The following is a 19,072-nucleotide window of genomic DNA, read 5'->3' on the forward strand; positions in this document are numbered from 1 at the left end:
ATAAAGAATGCACTTTTATTTCTCTGAGGGGAAGCAGGAAGGCAGCTTACAGCGTTTGGCACTGAGTAGCGCCCTGATGTAAAGACCCGAAACCGAAACCAGAAGTTAACACAGGATACCACAGACATGTTGTGGGATGCAGCCAGTGAAAAGCAGTAGTCTTCGGACGAGAGTTCAGACAGCTCAAACGAATGAGCAGATGACGAGTCTGGCGGCACCACTAAATAAAACGAAGTTTTGTGCCTTATAATGTTTATGTTGACTTCTTGGCGTCGATGTAAGGGGGTCGACCTATATTCCGCCTCAACCAATATTCTGCATTATACGGTACATGTTATTAGCCCCATACGTTCATAGCGCCTCCTCTCTTCAGAGGATGCTGCTGTGATATATTGTTTCATATAGCACATGCTTCTAGGCCCTTGTGTTTCAAGGATTCTGGCAAGGCAGTAGTGCTCTGGGCAATTTTAGCATTTCGCAAATTTTATGTATTGCATCATTCTTTCTTAATGCGTTTTAGTGATCATAGTACACGTCATTAATTATTGCCACAATTTTATTAGGTGTAGATTTTATGCAATTTACACCAGCTTTTAGGCCCCTTTATAGCCACGTCATTAAATTCACAGAACCCATCAGACCACTACAAAAACATTAATACTAGCATGGCGCTCTTTGGCCATACCTGGCCTTTGCGCCATTAAACCTCAAACATCAATCAGTCGATCTGTTACTTCGTAGGCAATCTTTAGGCCATATGCAAAATATTGACTTCCTGCGCTCTCTGGAGTTTGCTGAAACCAACCCAATCTTTAACTGAATGCCATGACTACACCTGTTCCCAAACCTTCAGCTTCTGCAGTTTCCGCCCTTCTATTGTCACTGATCTATTGTCAACACGTCGTAGCGAACTCCTGGCCCTTCGATCCTTCCGCTCCTCCAATTGTGCTCAACCATCTTTGGGTCGTACGAATGTCGCGCACCACATTGAGCTACATAGGTGATTTGTAGTGATTGGGCTACATAGGTGACATAGGGGAACGTTGTCGTGCGCCCTTACGCCAGCGAGCGTATAGTTTCAATGGCAGAACGGCACATTGATGGTCTCGATTGTTTGCAAGGAGGAGGAAGGAGTAGAACATTTCTCGTCTTTGGATGTACGCTCGGGTTATTTGCTAGTTCCAATTGCCGACCTTGACCGACTGAAGACTGCTTTCATCACTCCTGACGGACTGTGAGAGTTTAATGTCATGCCGTTTGGATTGTGCAACGCCCCAGCTACTTTCGAATGGCTGATGGGTAACGTCCTTCGTGGCTGCAAGTGGAATAGCTGTCTTTGCTACCTTAAAGACATCGTTTCTTTCTCGAGATTTTCCAACTCGCCTTGTTCGTCTTCGCGCCATTCTCCTGTGCCTCACCTCTGCTAGCCTTCAACTGAACATAAAGGAGTGCCATTTCGTTGCACGCCAGCTCGCGATACTGGGTCACGTCGTCTGCAAGGAGGGTGTTCTTTTGGACCCCGCGAAGCTCCTTGCTGTAGCCGAATATCCCAAGTTAATTCCATGAAAATGCTTCCAAGTTTCTTTGTGCTCTGCTCGTATTTTCATCAATTTGTGCGCAACTTTGCTTCTATCATGCTTCTTACCAACCTTCTGACATGTAGCGGCCTGTCTGCTTGGTCACGAGCGTATGAAGAGTCCTTCCTGATGCTACGGTGCTTACCAAAGTCGCGACCACTTCATCAATTTGACCTCAATGCGCCCACAGAGGTCCATATTGACACAAGTGGTGTTGGCCTTGGTGCAGTATTGCCTCAAAAAAGAAAGCAGGATACCAAGACTGTCATTGCTTACGGCAGTCGTACCTTCAAGAAAGCAGTGCAATTATTCCGTCGCTGAGAAAGAGTGCCTCGCCATCATTTGTGCTTTGGCTTTGGTCCGTACCTTTATGGCCGCTTTTTAATATAGTCGAGGAGTATCGTGCTCTGTGCTGGCTCTCATCACCGAAAGATCCCTTGGGACGTCTCGGTCATTTGGCTGAGACCTGCGAGCCGCAAACACTCGGACGCCAATGCGCTGTCGCGCTCACTGCTAGCATCCGACACGGCTTCTCCGTCGGTTTCTTCAGCTCCCTTGTTGCCTATTAACTTTGCAGACATGTCGTCGGAGCAATGCAAGGATGCATGAATTTGTCAACTCCTTAACTTTCTAACTGATCCATCAGCTTAACCAGCTTCAAGAACTCTGTCGTCAAGTTGTCCATTCCAGTATTCGAGACGATCTCCTCTATAGGCGACATTATGCATCTGATGGCTGGAAGTGGCTGCTGGTGGTACCCCGCCACATGCGAACGGAAATCTGCGCTGCTTTCCATACCAACCCTCAAAGCGCTCATGCCGGCGTTCTCAAGACCTACAACCACCTGCATCAGCAATACTACTGGTGTGGAGTGTGAATGTATACATTCGTGTGCAAGTACATAGGCGCTTGCACTGCCTTTTGGCGGCGCTTTTTAGCCTCTCCCTTGCTCAGCCCAATGATTTGACCGCATCGGTATCAACTTATACGACCCGCTTCCCTGTACCATTTCTGAGAATAAGTGGATAATTGTCGGCGTGGACCATCTCGTGCATTATGCAGAGACTGCAGCTTTGGCCACAGCCACAGCGAGAGATGTTGCATTTTTCATGTTATGCATCCCCGTGCACTCTTGAGCGACAGAGGACATGCTTTCCTGGCTGCTGCCATTCAAGCCTTGCGCGTTCAGTGCAACATCGTTCATTGCATGACATCCGCATACCATCCTCAAAACGAATGGGCTAACTGAACAATTTAATTGCACTCTCAGTGATATGCTGAAAATGTACACCGCATTGGACCAAACCATTTGGGACACTGGCCTTCCATTCGTCACATATGCTTATTGCACTGCTACACACGTAGCCACAGGATTCTTGCCGTTCTTTCTCTTCTATGGACCCGAGCCATCATGCATGCTGGACACTATGCTTCCCTACACACCCGACTCCTCTGAATACACTCCCATTTCTGATGTTGCCAGGTATGGCGAAGATTGTCGACAATTGGCCCGTTCAAGACAACTGGGATCAATGTCACCAGCAGCTAAGGCACAGCACCGACTGACCTCTCTCTGCTTTTGTGACCGGTGTCCTCATTTGGCTATGGATTCAACCGAGTGCTCCTGGTCTCTCCTCTAAATCACTGGCCCAATACCATGGGCCCTACCGCATCCTTGCTCGGATATCTCCAGTCCATTATGACTTTTAACACTGTCCGAAGACTTGCGTCGTCGTGGTCGAGAAATCGTCCATGTGAGTTGCCTCAAGCCCTCTTATGACCCTGCTATACTGTCAACACCTTAAGTTGCCAGGATGGCTATGCTATTCCCTGGGGGCCAATGTAATGATGATTGCAAGACAATGACGAAGCAGCCAAGCAAGCAAGCCAGTGTTGGTAGTAGCCACGCGACACGAGCTTGCACTTGCCTAGATTTTTGGCTGCTTAACGCCTGGCATTTCTTGACGCTTGCCTTTGATGCTCCTTGTCATTCCTCAATATCTAGACGTCAATAAATCATGTGACAATATATATGCCCTCCCTGCAACAATCTCTTGTGGGATCGGCATTATTCCTAAAAAGCTACGTGAAGTCCATTCACCTGCTTGAGCGCTTTTAATCCGCACTTCTTTCGCTACAGGAAAGGAAATATTTTTCCACCTTTGATCGCCAATCGGCCGCCGGGAGGCGTGCGTGCGGTGAGGGCGTTGGTCGTAGTCATGGTTCATGGATCTTGATAGCTTATGGTGCCTCTCGTTTGTGGGGTAGACCTATACTTGACGGTCGCTGAATGAACCGTGGGTTGACATGCGGTCGAAATGGCCGTTTGTCATCTCGTGTGGTAAGTACGCACCAGCGATACTGGGTGTGCAACGGTACATCTCTTCTCGATGGAGCAACTCTTCACGAACAATCTGCCGTATTGTTGATGGAAGGTCAACACATGAACTCGGGTCTACGCTTGCCACCATTGTGACGTTAACCAGGCGTCCAAACTTTGGTATTATTCGTCGCATCTTCAGCGTCTCCAAGGTCCTGCAGTGGCGAATGACGTCACACACGGAATCCAAGCTTTCCTTGCCGATCAAAAAATTGTAGACGTGTTCGGCTATTCCTTTCAACAAATGTCCAACTTTGTCATCTTCAGACATTCGAGAGTTGACTATTTTACCGTTTCAGAACTTCTTCTCCAAGTCGTACAGGTCTCGCCGGGAATATGAGATCTTTGCGAAAGCGTCTGTTCAGCGCGTTTCTTTTTTGCGCTAGAGTCTCCTAAACACGCTCTGAGCTCCTCTACGAAAAGCTCCCATAAAGTGAGCGTGTCTTCGTGATTCTCATACCAGACGAGTGCTGTGTCGGTAAGGGAAAACACAACATTGGACAACTGTGCGGTCGAGTTCCAACCGTTGGATCGGCTCACCCTTCGGTAGTTTGTGAGCCACTCGTCGACATCTTCTCCCGCTTTTCCTCCGGTACCCGGTAGTATTGCCACGGAACGCCAGGTGCTGGCCTTGAAGCTGCGTCAGAACCTTCGGGAATCTGGCAGGCGTATTCAGGCATGTCAGGTGAGGGTGGCGGAAGTCCGGCAAGTCGATGGCTTCGGCGAAGTTGTAGCAGTGTAGGCTCTGTGGTTATGAGGTGTACCCCGCACCGTCCACCAATGTGTTACAAGCACGAGGAAAAGGGGTTTATTTAGGCGTGCGAGAGCAGGAACGGCAGGCTACGAACAACAGGAATGGCCGCTGCACAATCTTCGTTCTCCTCTTCTCTTCTCTTTTTGATCCCCGCGTCCCTTTTACGTGCTTGGACGTAACAATATTGCTAAGAATAGGGGCAACCTTTGAGCCAATACAAATGCCTGATTTCTGTAGAAAAACACCATCTCTCCACCCACTCAGCCTCGACTTCAAGTATATCGTAAAAAATTCTAGAAAAGCTCCTGTGGGAACACCGCATCTGTCAATAAAAGCGGACTCTTGTACTTGTTCTTTAATGCACTCATTTACGGAATTTACCAACCCGTCATGTGGCAAGGAATAATACAGGTCTTCCATATCCATACTAAAAGCTGTACAATCGCCAGGATTTTCCTCTCAAATACTGAACTAGTGCCTGAGAATTACGCAAGCAAAAGGGGTCTGAAAAATCTAGTGAAGCTAAGCAGTTCTGTAGGTAACTAGCGACACAGACCTGCCACGTCCCTTTCTCTGACACTATAGCACGAAAAGGAATTTCATGCTTATGGGTCTTCATCGAGAAAAACAGTTCTAAGGTAAGGGATTTTGCTTTCTTGACATCAGAGACCGCCCTTTCAAGATTGTCTTGACAGGTCAACCGCATGTTGCTTAACTGCCAAAGGCTTGCGTTTTACTGGCTGTAAATTCTTTTCTATGGCTGAAATTGCTTTTTCTGAAAACATGTCATCTGGCATAATTACAAAATAACATTCCTTGTTTCATATTACTGGCCTAAGTTTATGCTCCACAAGGTAATTATCTAACGATCGGACAGGGTCAGACGTCCTAAATGAGAATTTGATTGTTTAATGCTAGCACTGCAATCTAAAATAAAGCGCAAGAGTTCTTCTTCCGGGACGAACCTGGTTATGCAGCGCAGTATATTTAAAATGTCAACGGGTCTTATGTTAGGCTTAAAATGTGCTTAAGACTTGAAGCAAGGGTGTTTCTATGAGTATCACTTACGATGGCGTCTCCAAGAACCAGTACTCCAACTTCATGGAGGAGGATTAGTTTACCAATGAATTTCCTCAGCGACGCGTAATTCAGTTTCTTGACATTTCCTTGGTCTTCAAACAAAATCACGTTAGTTGGCAGTACTCCCCAAGCTCTTCGAAGCAGTTGCTAAACTTTCAGTCCAAGCTTTCCAAATTAGTAAAAAATGGAATTGCCATGTCGTGCCTTAAGTCTTCCCTCACCAGATCCTGCATGCACAAAATGAGCGCAAGTTTTGATGCACAGGTGCGGCGCCTATTAGAAGCCGATTATCCTAGTGTAGCAGTGGCCACTGTGGCTGAGCGCCAAAAGAAGTTGGTTTCGAGGAGGACGGACGCGAATACAGAAAGCAGTGATGGCAAAAAAGAGTATTGGCTATTCCGTACATTCATTTGGTGCAGCACAGGCTAAAAGTTGCAAGTTCTGAAGATGTTAACGTTGCTTTCACTGCTCCCTATAAGCTAGGTAAGATATGCACGGCCGTACAGGGGAAAAAGGAGCAGGTAAAAGGCAAAAAAAGATTTGTCGAGTGAAGCACAATAAGAACAGGTTTACTGACTGTTGTATGGGTTTGGATTATAAAATTACCCTTAGCTGTGGCAAGTTCTACATAGGGCAAACGGGGTGGTGTATCACTCGGAGGCTAATGGAACATAAAAGGTCGTTAATCGGTGGATCTCCTAATCTTTCCCTACATTGCCAAGATTGTAACTGCACGCCAGAGTTAGATGAATGCGCGATATTGTACAGGCATAAAAATGAAGATACACCTCTTATGGTAGAGGCATGGCATATCTATAATGGTGGAAGTGCCTGCGTGAGTCGGCCTTCGATTACTTTACATAAGAGATTAAGTGCCTTAACAGTTATCTCACGTCTGACAGTACCCGACTGACATGTGATGCCATTCCTGAGCTTGCGCAGATGAGTTTTGTCGTCTTTCTTTTTTCGCCTCAGTGCTCTCTTCAGGTATTAGTTGGCATTAGTGTTGTCCACTTCTCTACTCTTGTGTCCTGTCTGCACGCCTCGCCTCTTTTTTGCATAATTTATCCTTCAAGCACAAGCGAAGTTAGAAAATGCGAATGAGCCAGACATGTAGGTGCTGTACCAGTGCGAATGTTGCACAAAGAGAAATGTAGCTTAAAAACATACACAATAATGAAATCAAGTAAAAGAAAGTCGGGACCACGTTGCGAATAGATGCCTACAACGACGACAACAGGAGCAGACCTCTTAAGCGTGAGCAGCACTATTTGTATCGGCACTCCAGCTCATATCTGATTACGGGTGTGCTGTTCTGCACATTTGTTGAGATCAGCCATATTGTCCAACTCAAGGTCTCCTTATCCGATAGGTTGAGAGCGGGCTCTTGGCCTGCTCTTGGCCAATCAGATTTGCGTCCTTGAGATTTCAGAAAGTGTCCAGAATAGTACCACAATCATCCGTGATTACCGCCAGGTTCCTGGCCTGTTTCTGGCTCTTGAGCAGGTGTGGCTGCTCCCCACCAGCATCCATGCTTGCCTGTAACGGTGTGCTTGTGGAAGTCAGCCCTTTGCGCTCATAGCTTCCGCTGCATAGGCATACAGTTGTCCAGAGTACGGCAAACTTGAAGTCCGAGAGGTGGGCGGGGGTTGTAGAGGTGGATGGTTGGCCAGGTTGGTGCCTGTGAAAACCACTGCTGCCCGCTGCGGGGAGAACCCTGTACACTTCTCATGACACGAAATCGGCCAGTAGCTGTTGATGGATCTGGCTGTTTGTGATGTTGCATGATGACATTGCGAAGGAGAGAGCAATTGTCGTGGCTTTTGACATGAGATAGTAAATTCCCTGCTGCTTGCAGTGCAATATTTGGCTCATGTTCACAGCCTTGTTATTAGGTTGTCAATGTTTTCTTACTATGTTCAGTGTGTTTCAGGGCCCCTTTTATTAACTTGTACAGTGTACAATTTAGATTATGGCACTGTGGTATATCGCTCTGCTGCACTGAGTGCGTTAAAAATGCTGGATCCTGTTAACCATTTAGGTATCTGCCGCGCCTTGGGCGCCTTCAGAATTAGTCCTATACAAAGTCCATACATAGAATCGAATGAGGGTCGCTCTATCTGTAAAGAACATACATCAACTTCCCATATTTCGTCAAAGTGCACCCACTCTCAACCACCCACAAACAACCTCAACCCACAAACTATTTTGTGTGCTATGTTGGTCCATAAAAGACCCTCGGTGAAAGCCTTCCTCACTGTGTGTGAGGACACTTGGCGAAGGAGTGGGTGCCCTGCCACTCGAAAACCACCTTATGCCTCCACTGAAGCTACTACCACCGTGGCAGTGGCAGCTGGTAGAATGTGACACATTGTTTATCGATGTGACAAAACTCGCTTCAGAGGCACAGATTCAAATGCACTTTTTAGAACTTCGTTCAAAGTATTCTTGCACTGAATTATACTGATGCATCAGTCGTGCTGGCGTACCCGTGCTGCTGTCTGTTTCTTCCTTTGAATATGCCATTACAGACGAGGCATGTGTAGCGCTGTTGGTGATGAAACACATTAAGGAAGTCAATAATGTTAGGCTCTGTAATCATTGTGAAACTTTAAGGCCACTGCAAAAGCATAAAGATGTCCTGTAAATGTTAATTCCCTCTTGTGCACTATTTATGCATCTCGCCAACATGGCTTAATTTGCTAGGTTCCTGGTCATCAAGGGTAAAGTGCTTGCCAACAAAACTGCCACATCCATTGCAAACAATGCTATTAATGCTTCCACAGCTTTTCCTGCTACAGGAATCAAGCCAATCCTGTGCAAGAAACTGTGAAGCTGTTGACAATGCTTGTGGGACGCTGAAACCATTATGAAGCTCCATGCAGTTAAGCTACAGTCCTCTACAACGCAAACACTACAAACTCGTGTCCTTTTCTGTCTGTTCGGGATATGGCACACATTTTATGCTGCCTGGTGGTGAACCTCCAACCTGTGGTCTATTGATGAAACGAGAGGCCAACTGACCTCAATGTTTTGCTGGAATGTCACATTCAAAGTATTTCCTTTTAGCCTACAGACGCATTCCTTTTCATCTGGCAATGTACCGTGGTACAGATACATTTTTTAAAATGAAATCAGTTTCTAACTTTTTACACGTTACTACATTGCGCGTTATCAGCCCAGGAGATCCATAGCACACCCACTTGCCTGCATTCAAGTGTGCTGGTGAGGCTACTGGCACTGAAATATTTTAGTGTATCACCCTTCGTAGCATACCTTTTATGTCCATAGCACACCTCTCACATGTCATCATAGCTTGAATACATATACAGCATATTTTATGCAATTTACAATGAGTACTTTTAGACCACTATACAGCCACTTTACATCTAACCGTTGTCATTGACTGCATCATCAACTAAACCATTCCATTTCTTGGCACCGTTTATCCATAACTGGCCCTTGTCAAAACCCCATACATTATCATTTTCACTTCAGCCTTTTAGTTAACTGCATCAAATCTGCATTAGTGGGAAACAAGCGCACTGATCCAAACATCTTGCTTGCTTAATGTCAACTCTCGGCGGCTCTCTATGGGGATTGGCCTTCAAATGGGTGAGAAGCAGGCCTCTATTTGAAAAGGGGGTTTGGAGAGAGGTACTAAACTTTGGACTCTGCTTGTGAACTGCGCTCACCGCACGTGACTACAAAATTTAGTCGAAGTTCACAGCTGTAATACTATTTGCAGAATGTATTCTCTCGCCAAGCCACCACAAACCAACAAACCCATAAAAACATATGGTAGAAAAATGTATCTGATTTGCTGTAGCAAATTTGTCTCATATTGTGTCTAGTACTCTGTCCGTATTTGAATACTGAAGTTTATGTGAATTTGTGACAATTGTGATTCCAAGCTCCTTTTTAAGATGTCCTTGCCCTCTGAAAGTTTCTACTAAATTTTGCTTTTAGCTGTGAATTTCTGCCTACCTCCTTGCAGCACAAAATTCAACACTACCAGACTCTCAACAAAGCATGACTTCCCACTCTGAGACTTCAGCAGCCGGCAATACCACGCCAACGGCTTCACCAAATACTACCACTACACCGGCGCCACCAGCACCTCCGGCACCCAAGGAGGCCACTTTCAACAGCTACAATGTGACTGTGCCAGGCACCAACAACACCTGCATCCTGGTCAAGGCAGCCATCCAGCTCAGGGTTGCCTACGTCGCAACTGACGAGCAGGTGAGTGTCTAGCAACCTGGAAAACATTCACATTTGTTCGAGCAATATCTTGTTAGAATATGAGCAATGTCAAGGAGGAAATACCCAAGTAAACAGCCCAATTTTTATATTCCTGTAGGTCAAGTGTGCCACAACCTTTCTCAACTGCCAATTTTGGAGGGATTTATTCATGCATTGTGTGCAGTACTGGTGCAACACAAGTTTACTAAGCTGCTGCTCACGGGCAGTCTACGGCACTGCTTGCAAGCGTGTTTGGCAGTTTAGCATATTGCGGGGAAGTGCGCTGACAGGGGTGAATTTGGAGGCTGGCTTTAATCTGCTGCGGAGCAGTTTTGCGAATAGGGTCGAGGCCACATTGTGGTTGTATATAAAGGTGCACTGTTGCTAGCAGCTCCATTGGTGTATTTTGCTACTGCACCGGTAGAGCGGCGAGGAGCACTATTAATGCACTTTGCTGGTGCACTATCAGTTGCTAATTGTCTTCATTTGCTACTTGCCAGGTGGCACGAAGGGCTCTGTTAGTTTCCCAAGAGGTTCGCTCCCTCAAGGAAACGCCCATTTAGGTAAAACCATACCTGCCAACTCTTCTGAATTTTCCGTAAAATGCACGAAATGTCGAGGACGGCAGAAGACTAGGTGAAGTGATGAAATTGTTGGAATGGGTTGGTGCAAAACAGGGCTAATTGAAGATCGCAGGGAGAGGCCTTTGTCCTGCAGTGGACATAAATTAGGCTGATGATGATGTACGAATTTCGAGCAGTCTTACAATCTTGGGAATCTTGCTTGAAATTTTACTGAAACATTTTATTTGTGAAAAAGAACCCCATGAAAATGTAGTAAAACTACACTCTGGGCACTTCGCACCGCCACGAGACGGCAATACGTATGCATGGTATCATCAGCAGCTGCAATGTTGTAGTGAATTGTCATCTACTAAAGGGGGTCACGAAATTCAAAGCTCGATAGTGCCTCTAGCACCTCCACAAACCTGTTGCCATGTTGTTGCCTTTCTTCGCGCGGGTTTGGACTTCAGTTGGCTTCAGTCACTGCAGTGTTGGCCTCGCCTTTTGTGCGACTAGCTGCCGCGTTGGACGCAGTGCTTCTCTGGCCTGTAGTGGCTTCGCAGTGCAATGGCAGACTCAAAGCCCCAACAGTATTGAAATTGTGCACGGCAGGATTTCTGTGTTTCGTGCCCTCGAAGAAAGAAGTTTGGATTCTGCACGTGTGCCTGTGATGTGAGCATCTCGCGTGGCGGCAAGTCTAACATCAAGGTCCACATTGCTTCGAAAAAGCATCGGGGATACATGCGAGCCACGGACAGCCAGCCAAGCCTAGCAAGTTTAGTTCTCAGCGACAGTGATCCGTGATTCCGGCGGAATGCCTCTTCACGGCGTTTCTAGTTGAACACAACAACCCGCTGAGTGTCAGTGATCATGCTGGACCACTTTTCTGGAAGATGTTCCCCAAGTGCAAAGAAGCGAAACGCTACGCCTGTGGATGCACAAGGACGTAATTTGTTCGGGAACCGGCCGCCAACGTGGAGACTCCTTTGCTGGATGCCCTAAAATGGCAAGTATTTTCTATCACTGTGGATGGCAGTAACAATAGGGATACGCAGCTTTACCCTATTGTTGCAACATATTTCGTTAAAGAAATGAGTCGAAAGCTGCCTCGGGGCAATCCAAGGGGAAGTGACGGGTCACAAGATTGCAAATGTGGTTCTGGACGAGATGAAGTCTCGGAATTTGCCTGTTGGAATCCTATTGGCTATGTGTTCGGACAGTGCAAATGTCATGATAGGCAAGAAAAAGTTTTCGTACTGTATTGTGAGGCTCAACCAGGTTTGATAGGGATTGGTTGCCCATGCCATCTCTTCAACCTGGCCGCTCAAAAAGGAGCTTGATCTCTTCCTGTAAAGGTTGATGAGGCTTCGGTTGACATTTCTTTTTACCTATAGAAAAGCTCAAAATGGAAAGATCGACTTAGAGTTCCAAAACATGCATGACGCTGATGTTGGAAAGATGTTGAAGCATTCGCTGACACGTTGGCTGTCGTTGGGAAAGTGTTTCAAGAGGCTGCTTGACCAGTGGAAACCACTACTCAGCTTTTATTTATCTGAAACAAAGCAGTGCAACAAGCAGAGCTTGTTTTTGGAGTCGTACCAAATTCCGAAGACTTCCTCACAAACCTCCAAGAACCCTGCCCTGACCCCAAAGCCTGCTACACATCTTCACAAGACTGCTGCAGGCCTTGGGGAAAAATATCAGACAGCGATGAACTCTCGCTAAGAGGAAAGGAGCTCATTCTGGACCTCAAGTAAAAAAACAAACTTCATATCAAGGATTCTGGGGAAGCTAGCCAAGTGACCCGTGAGGAGTGACTGTTTTATTTTTTGTAACGGAGCTAAACAGGGCATGCTGTCTTTTTCTCCGAAATGTTCTACCACTTTTTGAGAAGGTGAACTGCCTTCAGGCACAGGCTCTTCAGAGTCATGCACTGAGGGACCTCTTGAACCACCTTTTCAAGGATCTCCAGACTAGATTTGTGTGCCCAGGTGTCGTCAAGGCATGTTGCTCATTGCTGGAAGTTGACTATGGAGCTGCAAAGAACCAGAAAGGGATGAAGACAGTCATTGGCAGCCCAACCTACTCTGTGGTTGAGACACTGAGCTGCATTGAGAGTTCCCTGCTGTACGTCTGTACTTAACAGTAGCATGGGATTACATTTGCCAAATTTCCACTAGAAGACTTCAATCTCAAGATGGCTGAAGTTGCTCAAGTAGAAGCTCTGGAAAGTGCTTCAGTCAACAGCGTACGTCTCTTTATAATGGCATTCCCTGCTATCCTACCCCAGCAGAGTGCCGAATCAAAAGAAGCAATCAACGCATTAGAACTTTAGTTTCACAACTTGCAAGTATATCAGGTTCCACCCGACATATTGAATGAGCCAAGGTGCAACGTGCAGTGGTCGTAATTAGGAAGTGTCGACGGATCACTCAGGTTCCACAGAAATTCAATGGTTATGCTGGGTATTCTCCATTGCCCACAGCAATGCTGATTGTGAGAGTATATTCAGCACTGTGAACAATACTTCGAGTTCTGCTCATCTGTTTGTGAGAAAACACTCGAAAGTCTGGTGATGGGCAGGGGGCACCAGAGTCATATTGGCTTTGAGCAAAGCTACACGGGGAAGTTTCTGAAGCAGGCAAAGTTGGCAACAGCGAAATCATTGCAAAAGTAAATTGTGCCCCAGTGGAGTTCTTGCTCTTTATTCTCCAAACATGAATTTCAACTTGTGGTTGTAAAAATGTAAGCTTGTCAAAAAGGTAAATCCCTTAAAAAACAGTGCTATAGTTTTACGAATTTACAAATATTCAGATTGGCAAGTATGTTAAAACAGACTGAAGTGGAAATTTGGGGTCATTGGTCTGTGAATGGGAACTGGCTGCACATTTCAAACAACCCTGTTCATGGAGACCAGCGTAGAACTGTTTCTGCGTGGTTGGCTAGCCTGCAGCATGTGGTTCACAAGATAAATCGTAAAAGGCTATGTATACTGTTTCTGCATATGCAGCCAGACTGGAGTGTCCTCTTTTGAATGTCTGTGCTATCGCAGTGCTCAAAACTGTTCAAAGATTGGCTGCTTTTATTACAAAGGAGATGTAGTGAAGGCGTATTTGTGCACTTTACAGAAAAAAAATTACAATTCTTTCAAAGATCTAATTGATTAGTTACTAATAACAGTTAATTAGTTACTGTCCCATGGAAGTAATTGGAATGTTATTGAAAGGTAATCGCTTACTTCAACATTACTTAGCATTGTATGGAAACCGTAAATAAAGGGAGGTGGCTTGACTTTATCAGTGCATCCTCTCCAGCCCTTCACACATTGATCTTCACTAATAAAGAATTGCTTTTCAAATTTTTATTCCATGCTCTTCTCACATCTTCTTGTGAAGACATCAACAGTGACAGTGAAAACTTGCTCGATGTGCACGCACGACAAGAGGGCTGTGTACTAACGTACAAACATTTGCCCAAAAGATTCTGGCTACAGGCATAGCTACAGGACTTATTGTGGGAAGGATGTCACCCATGTATTTATTGTCATCCCTTTGAACACTAGTTCTTGCCAAATTTGTGCTAAAAGCTATGTCGCCTGTTGGCGCTTGTTTCGAAAAAAATAACTTTGAAACAGAACAGCGTGGTTTTCACGGGGACAAGCAGGAAGAAAGGACACCGACAAGCACCGACTTGCAAATGAAGTTTATTGCTTGGAACGAAGAATATATAAAAGCTTTAACCAGCAGTCTTACCAACTTAGCCCAAACGTCTGTTTTAAAAATAACTGGTTACTGAATAAGTAAAAAAACTATGTACAATGAGCATTGCAAAGTAAATAAAGTAATTGTTAAATTACCAAATTGCCAAACAATTTAAAGCCTATCTCACAAGTTGGTTGCAGCATGGTGTAAGTTGGCTGGATTTCAACCAATCTGGAAGGTGAGCTCCTTTGTGTGGCTAGTTAGCGCTCACTTTCTTATGTGGCCTAATTGGTCGAAGCCCGTACCATGGTATCATGCGACAAGTCTCAGTGGATGCAAGTTTGAATCTGGAAAGGTAGAGCTTAAAATTTTTTTTTACAGTAATATTTTTTCGCTGCCCAATGCCAAATACACTACACCACACTGTTTCAGTAGTACTTTCATTTGTTTGCATTCTGTAGGGTGCTTACCAGGTATCTGCAACCAACGATTTAAAGACACCTATAGGTAGCTTATTTCTTGTAAAGTTGGTTGTGTTTTTATGAGTATTTCGTTTTACAGCCAAACCATATATAGCTCGCACTTTAGGATTTCTTTGTGGCATGGTCAGTCAGAATGCGCTATGCAGCAAAGCCAAATTTTTCACGAATAGGAGAAAACTATCTATATCTTAGAAAAAGTAATTCTGCAAGAGCCCGCTAAGATGTCTAACATTGTGAGTTTCATTTGCTTGTCATAATCTAATTTACCATGGAGTTGTAATCTTTCCGAAATTCCCGTCAGTACATGGGCTTCTATGGGAGGAGCAACGTTACAAAGAATGGATGTAACTTGTGCTTCACTGAAATTATCCAGAAAAAATTTTATGCTTCGTTGCTTTGACATCTATATTACCATGGAGATATTTATCTTAGCTGGTGTCGGGGATAATTATCAGTCGCAGCTTTAATTCAGATAGCATGATGTGCTGCTATGTAATTCCAGCAGCATCACAAAGCCAATATGCAACAGGCAGCCCCATGTTTTCGTGATGCCTCTTTATTGTGCAAGAAGGCTTATTCTGCAAGCATCACCATGTCACAGCACGAAAGAAGACAAAAGAAAATATAACAGTCGTCTAAAATATGCAGAGATGTAGAATGCCTGAAAGGGCAGGTTTTCATTTGTGCATATCGGAAGGATAGACATTAAATTATGCACATAACCAATTTTTACGTAAATGTCAGACGCCTAATGTTGTACACGTACAACCTCCTGTCATCGCCCCTGGTGGAGTTAAGAAGCAAGATTGTTCAACTACCAAGCCACTGCAGAAAAAATCATTCCACTCTGTGAAGGTGGATGACCAAGAAAGCTGTGTAGCATGCAACACAGGTGACAGAATTTTGAACATGGATATACTAATTTACTGTTCTTTTTACACATAATTCGCGTGGACGACAGGGCTGCCACCCCAAGGAGCCGAAGGAAACTAGACACGCGTGACGTCTGGACAGGACCGCCACCACTGGAGAGTGGTCCACTCTCCAGTGGATCGCCATGAAAGAAACGGAGAATACAATCAGGGTGTCTACCAACTGGGAAAACCGGGAATCCTCAGGGAATTTGTGCTTCTATCAGGGAAAATTAGCTGCATCTTTATTGAAAGGGGACGAAAGTCATGTTGATGCTGGTTCCAGTAACAGAGGAATCGCAATGAATCGTCATTGACGCCATGTCATCGGCATGATGTTTGCCAGAGTAGTTAACGACCGATTTTCCGGACGCTTTTTCGGACATACCCGATAATTTGCACGGCTTTGCGGCACCATCACGAACTCCATATAGTCAATGTATGTTGCCCTGACTGCAGGTCTGAAATGGCATTAATCAAAGCCGCCACCGCCGCTATTTTGATTATCTCGCCGCCTCGAACCGGCACTCTCGCAGGCAGATCCGCTGGCAGCCGTAACCACCACCGCGGCAACGTTAGGCCTAGCTGCTTCTATGTTCGCTATTAAGCTTCTTGCCGTGCGGTGCCGTGTTCTTCATTGAAATAATTCGCCGCTGTCACCAATGGCACCGACTCCGCCTTTGTAATCCTCGCGATTGGCTTTGAAGCTCGCAGAGCACAGCGCGTTGCGTAATGCCAGTCTCCGAAATTTAGCTTCGCCTCAGTACATTAGTGTTAGGCGGTGAAGCATAAGCGTGGGAAGGGGGCAATTGTCACGGGACACAGTATGTATTCCTTAATTACACATGCGTGCACCCAGTCTCCTGTCGCAGTACAAGCCCTGATATGCCTAATAAGCGTACTGGCAGGCCTTCAGAGCTTTTTCAGTCGTGCCTGTGGTAATTTTAGTCATTAAAGGCAGTTAAAGACATGCATAAATTTTTTTCCGACTGCCCGTTTTTTTTTTCAATTTTTTTTTTTTGCGGCCCCTCGGAAGTTCGAAAAATCAAATGTTGACTCTACAATTGACCAAGAGGATGCTTCAGATGATCCATGTGGTGAAAGCGTGGTAGAAGGAGGATGAGAACAGAAAGGACTGACGCACTAAGGAATTAACGGGAAAGGAAGGGTGCCGCCGCCTTTTTGAAGGAGCTTGAGCTAAAAAAACTAAGTGTTGACTGACGCTGAGACACAGGTGTCCCTCATCCAAACCAAAATAAATTGTTTAAGCAGTGAAACGCAACACTGAGATGTGTACGAGCTGAGAGTATGTCAGGACAGTTGAGGTTGACTTCCCAGCTGCTGAGAGAGAACCTCAGTTGTGACAAAGTTCAGGACCTCATACAGATGAGCTTGCTATCAGTTGATAGAAATAGCTTATATTAAAAAATATTTACTAATGCATGCATCTCCTTTTCATTCGTATTTGAAAATGTTCGACTCAATTTGGAATGGGCTTTACCATTTCTTTCGCTGTGCATTTTACTATCACCTTCCTTCTGTTTTCTTTTTAAATAAAATAGATATTACTCCTTACTATTCAAACTGGATTAAGTCTTTTTTTTTGTTTCAGCATGCTTACTAGAGAGTGACAGCATCGGGCAACGTGGTGTCAGCCTGTCTTGGCATAAAACAATGTTCTGGCTCATTCAGGGAATTTCGCAAAGGTGCTCAGGGAAAACCTGGAAAACTCAGGGAATTTGGAAATGTCAACTTGGTAGACACCCTGTTCTTGTTTACTGCTGGTGTAAATTTGTGGCAGGAGGGTAATCGTTAACATGTTGTTTTTGTAAATTTCAGAATGTTTTACACTTGGTTAGAGGAATATTAGCACTTCGTTTGGCTAGTTAAGCTCTGTGCCAACAGGTGGCTGGACCATGCAGACCGATCAGGCTGCTCACGTATGTCTACGCTGAAGTTTCTTTATCAGCTTGAGCTTATGCCTCCAGCCATCAGTCGAAACGCCCAGCTCGCCTGTGGTTTACTGGAGTACCAGACATGTTCAGTGCTGCAACAGAATGCTCGCAACGCATGCTGCTTCGATAGCTCTTGCTTGGGGTCAACTGCCAAGCAGCTGCGAGTTTGGAGAGGCTTTGCGCGTTCGCTCCTCTAGAACCGGAAGTCGACGACACTACGTGCCATCATGACAGAGCCAGTGAAGGCGGAGCTTAGCCCCGATCATTCGGCGAACGAGTTGAGGAGAAAATGCATGACTATGGAGGAGGGTAACTTGTAATCATCCGTAGCTCTTTTTATATGAGACGCTTCACACAAATTGTGGTGTGAATCATTAACTTTAGCTGTACCCTATGTGTCTACAAAATTTGTCTTTACCATTTCAGGGGCCCATTAAAATAGGTTGATGATGATGATGTGACTCTCCTTAATAGACCCTTACTGCATAGGGAATAGATTGGCTATTCTTCAGACTCTTAAGTTAGCTTATCACTTCTCCTCACAAGACGAAGAAATTGAGTTTCTTAAATTTCAATAATCACTGCATATATCTACTTATTTATTTATACAAAATACCCCTAAAGGCCCTCCCGCCTGAGGGTATTACGTAAGGGGGAGGGGTACAGGCAATTGATAAAGAAATAGAATACTCCAAACATCATGTGACACTAGAATATAAGTACCAAATACTGTTAATTCCGACAAGCACAAAGAATATCCAAAGAAACAATAACATGAACAGGACAGTAGTAAAAAATTCTACCAACTGTACATCTTCCAAACAACAGCATAAAATGAATCAAGATCTAAACCCTTAGAAATACAAAGTAAAAAGAAACAGTACAGATGTAATCTACACATCATGTCAAGCAGTAGTTAAGGCAGACAACACTGCAAAACTTATCAGGATCAGTGGCAGTAGCAACACATGGAGGCAGAGCATTCCAGTCAGATATGGTGTCTGGCATGAAAGAATGTGCGTAGTTAAATGTACAACAAGGCAAGCGCTGAACTTTAAACGGATGGTCGCATTTGTCAAAGCTTGAAGAGGGCGAATAAAAAGTATTAAGTGTTGAGTGATGGCACAGCTTATGAAAGTGATAAACGTGCAGTTTTTCGGTAGTTGCACAGTTCTTGCAAACCTGCGCATTTCTTTAATGCTGTGATGCTGGCATGACATGAGTAGTCGGAGTAAATAAAACAAACTGCATGGTTCTGCAGTGATTCAATGTTATTTACTAAATATGCTTAAGGAAGATCCCAGATAGCCGAAGCATATTCAATTTTAGGTCTGATTAGTGTACAGAAAGCCTATAATTGGAGGGGAGAAGGAGCATGCTTCAAGTTATGTTTTTGGAGACCTAATGAACCGATTAGCAGATGC

General features: G+C 44.9%; 1 protein-coding gene across 1 annotated transcript in view; it reads left to right on the plus strand.

Moving 5' to 3' along the window:
* Positions 1–19,072, plus strand: part of Lamp1 (lysosome-associated membrane glycoprotein 1) — a 90,787-nt gene that overhangs the window by 22,833 nt on the left and 48,882 nt on the right. The window contains exon 2 of the mRNA XM_065444907.1: positions 9,789–10,036. Coding sequence (XP_065300979.1) covers positions 9,789–10,036 — 248 coding nt within the window. The remainder of the gene's footprint in view (positions 1–9,788; positions 10,037–19,072) is intronic.

This window comes from Dermacentor albipictus, chromosome 1 (genome assembly GCF_038994185.2).
Source record: "Dermacentor albipictus isolate Rhodes 1998 colony chromosome 1, USDA_Dalb.pri_finalv2, whole genome shotgun sequence".
NCBI lineage: Eukaryota > Metazoa > Arthropoda > Arachnida > Ixodida > Ixodidae > Dermacentor > Dermacentor albipictus.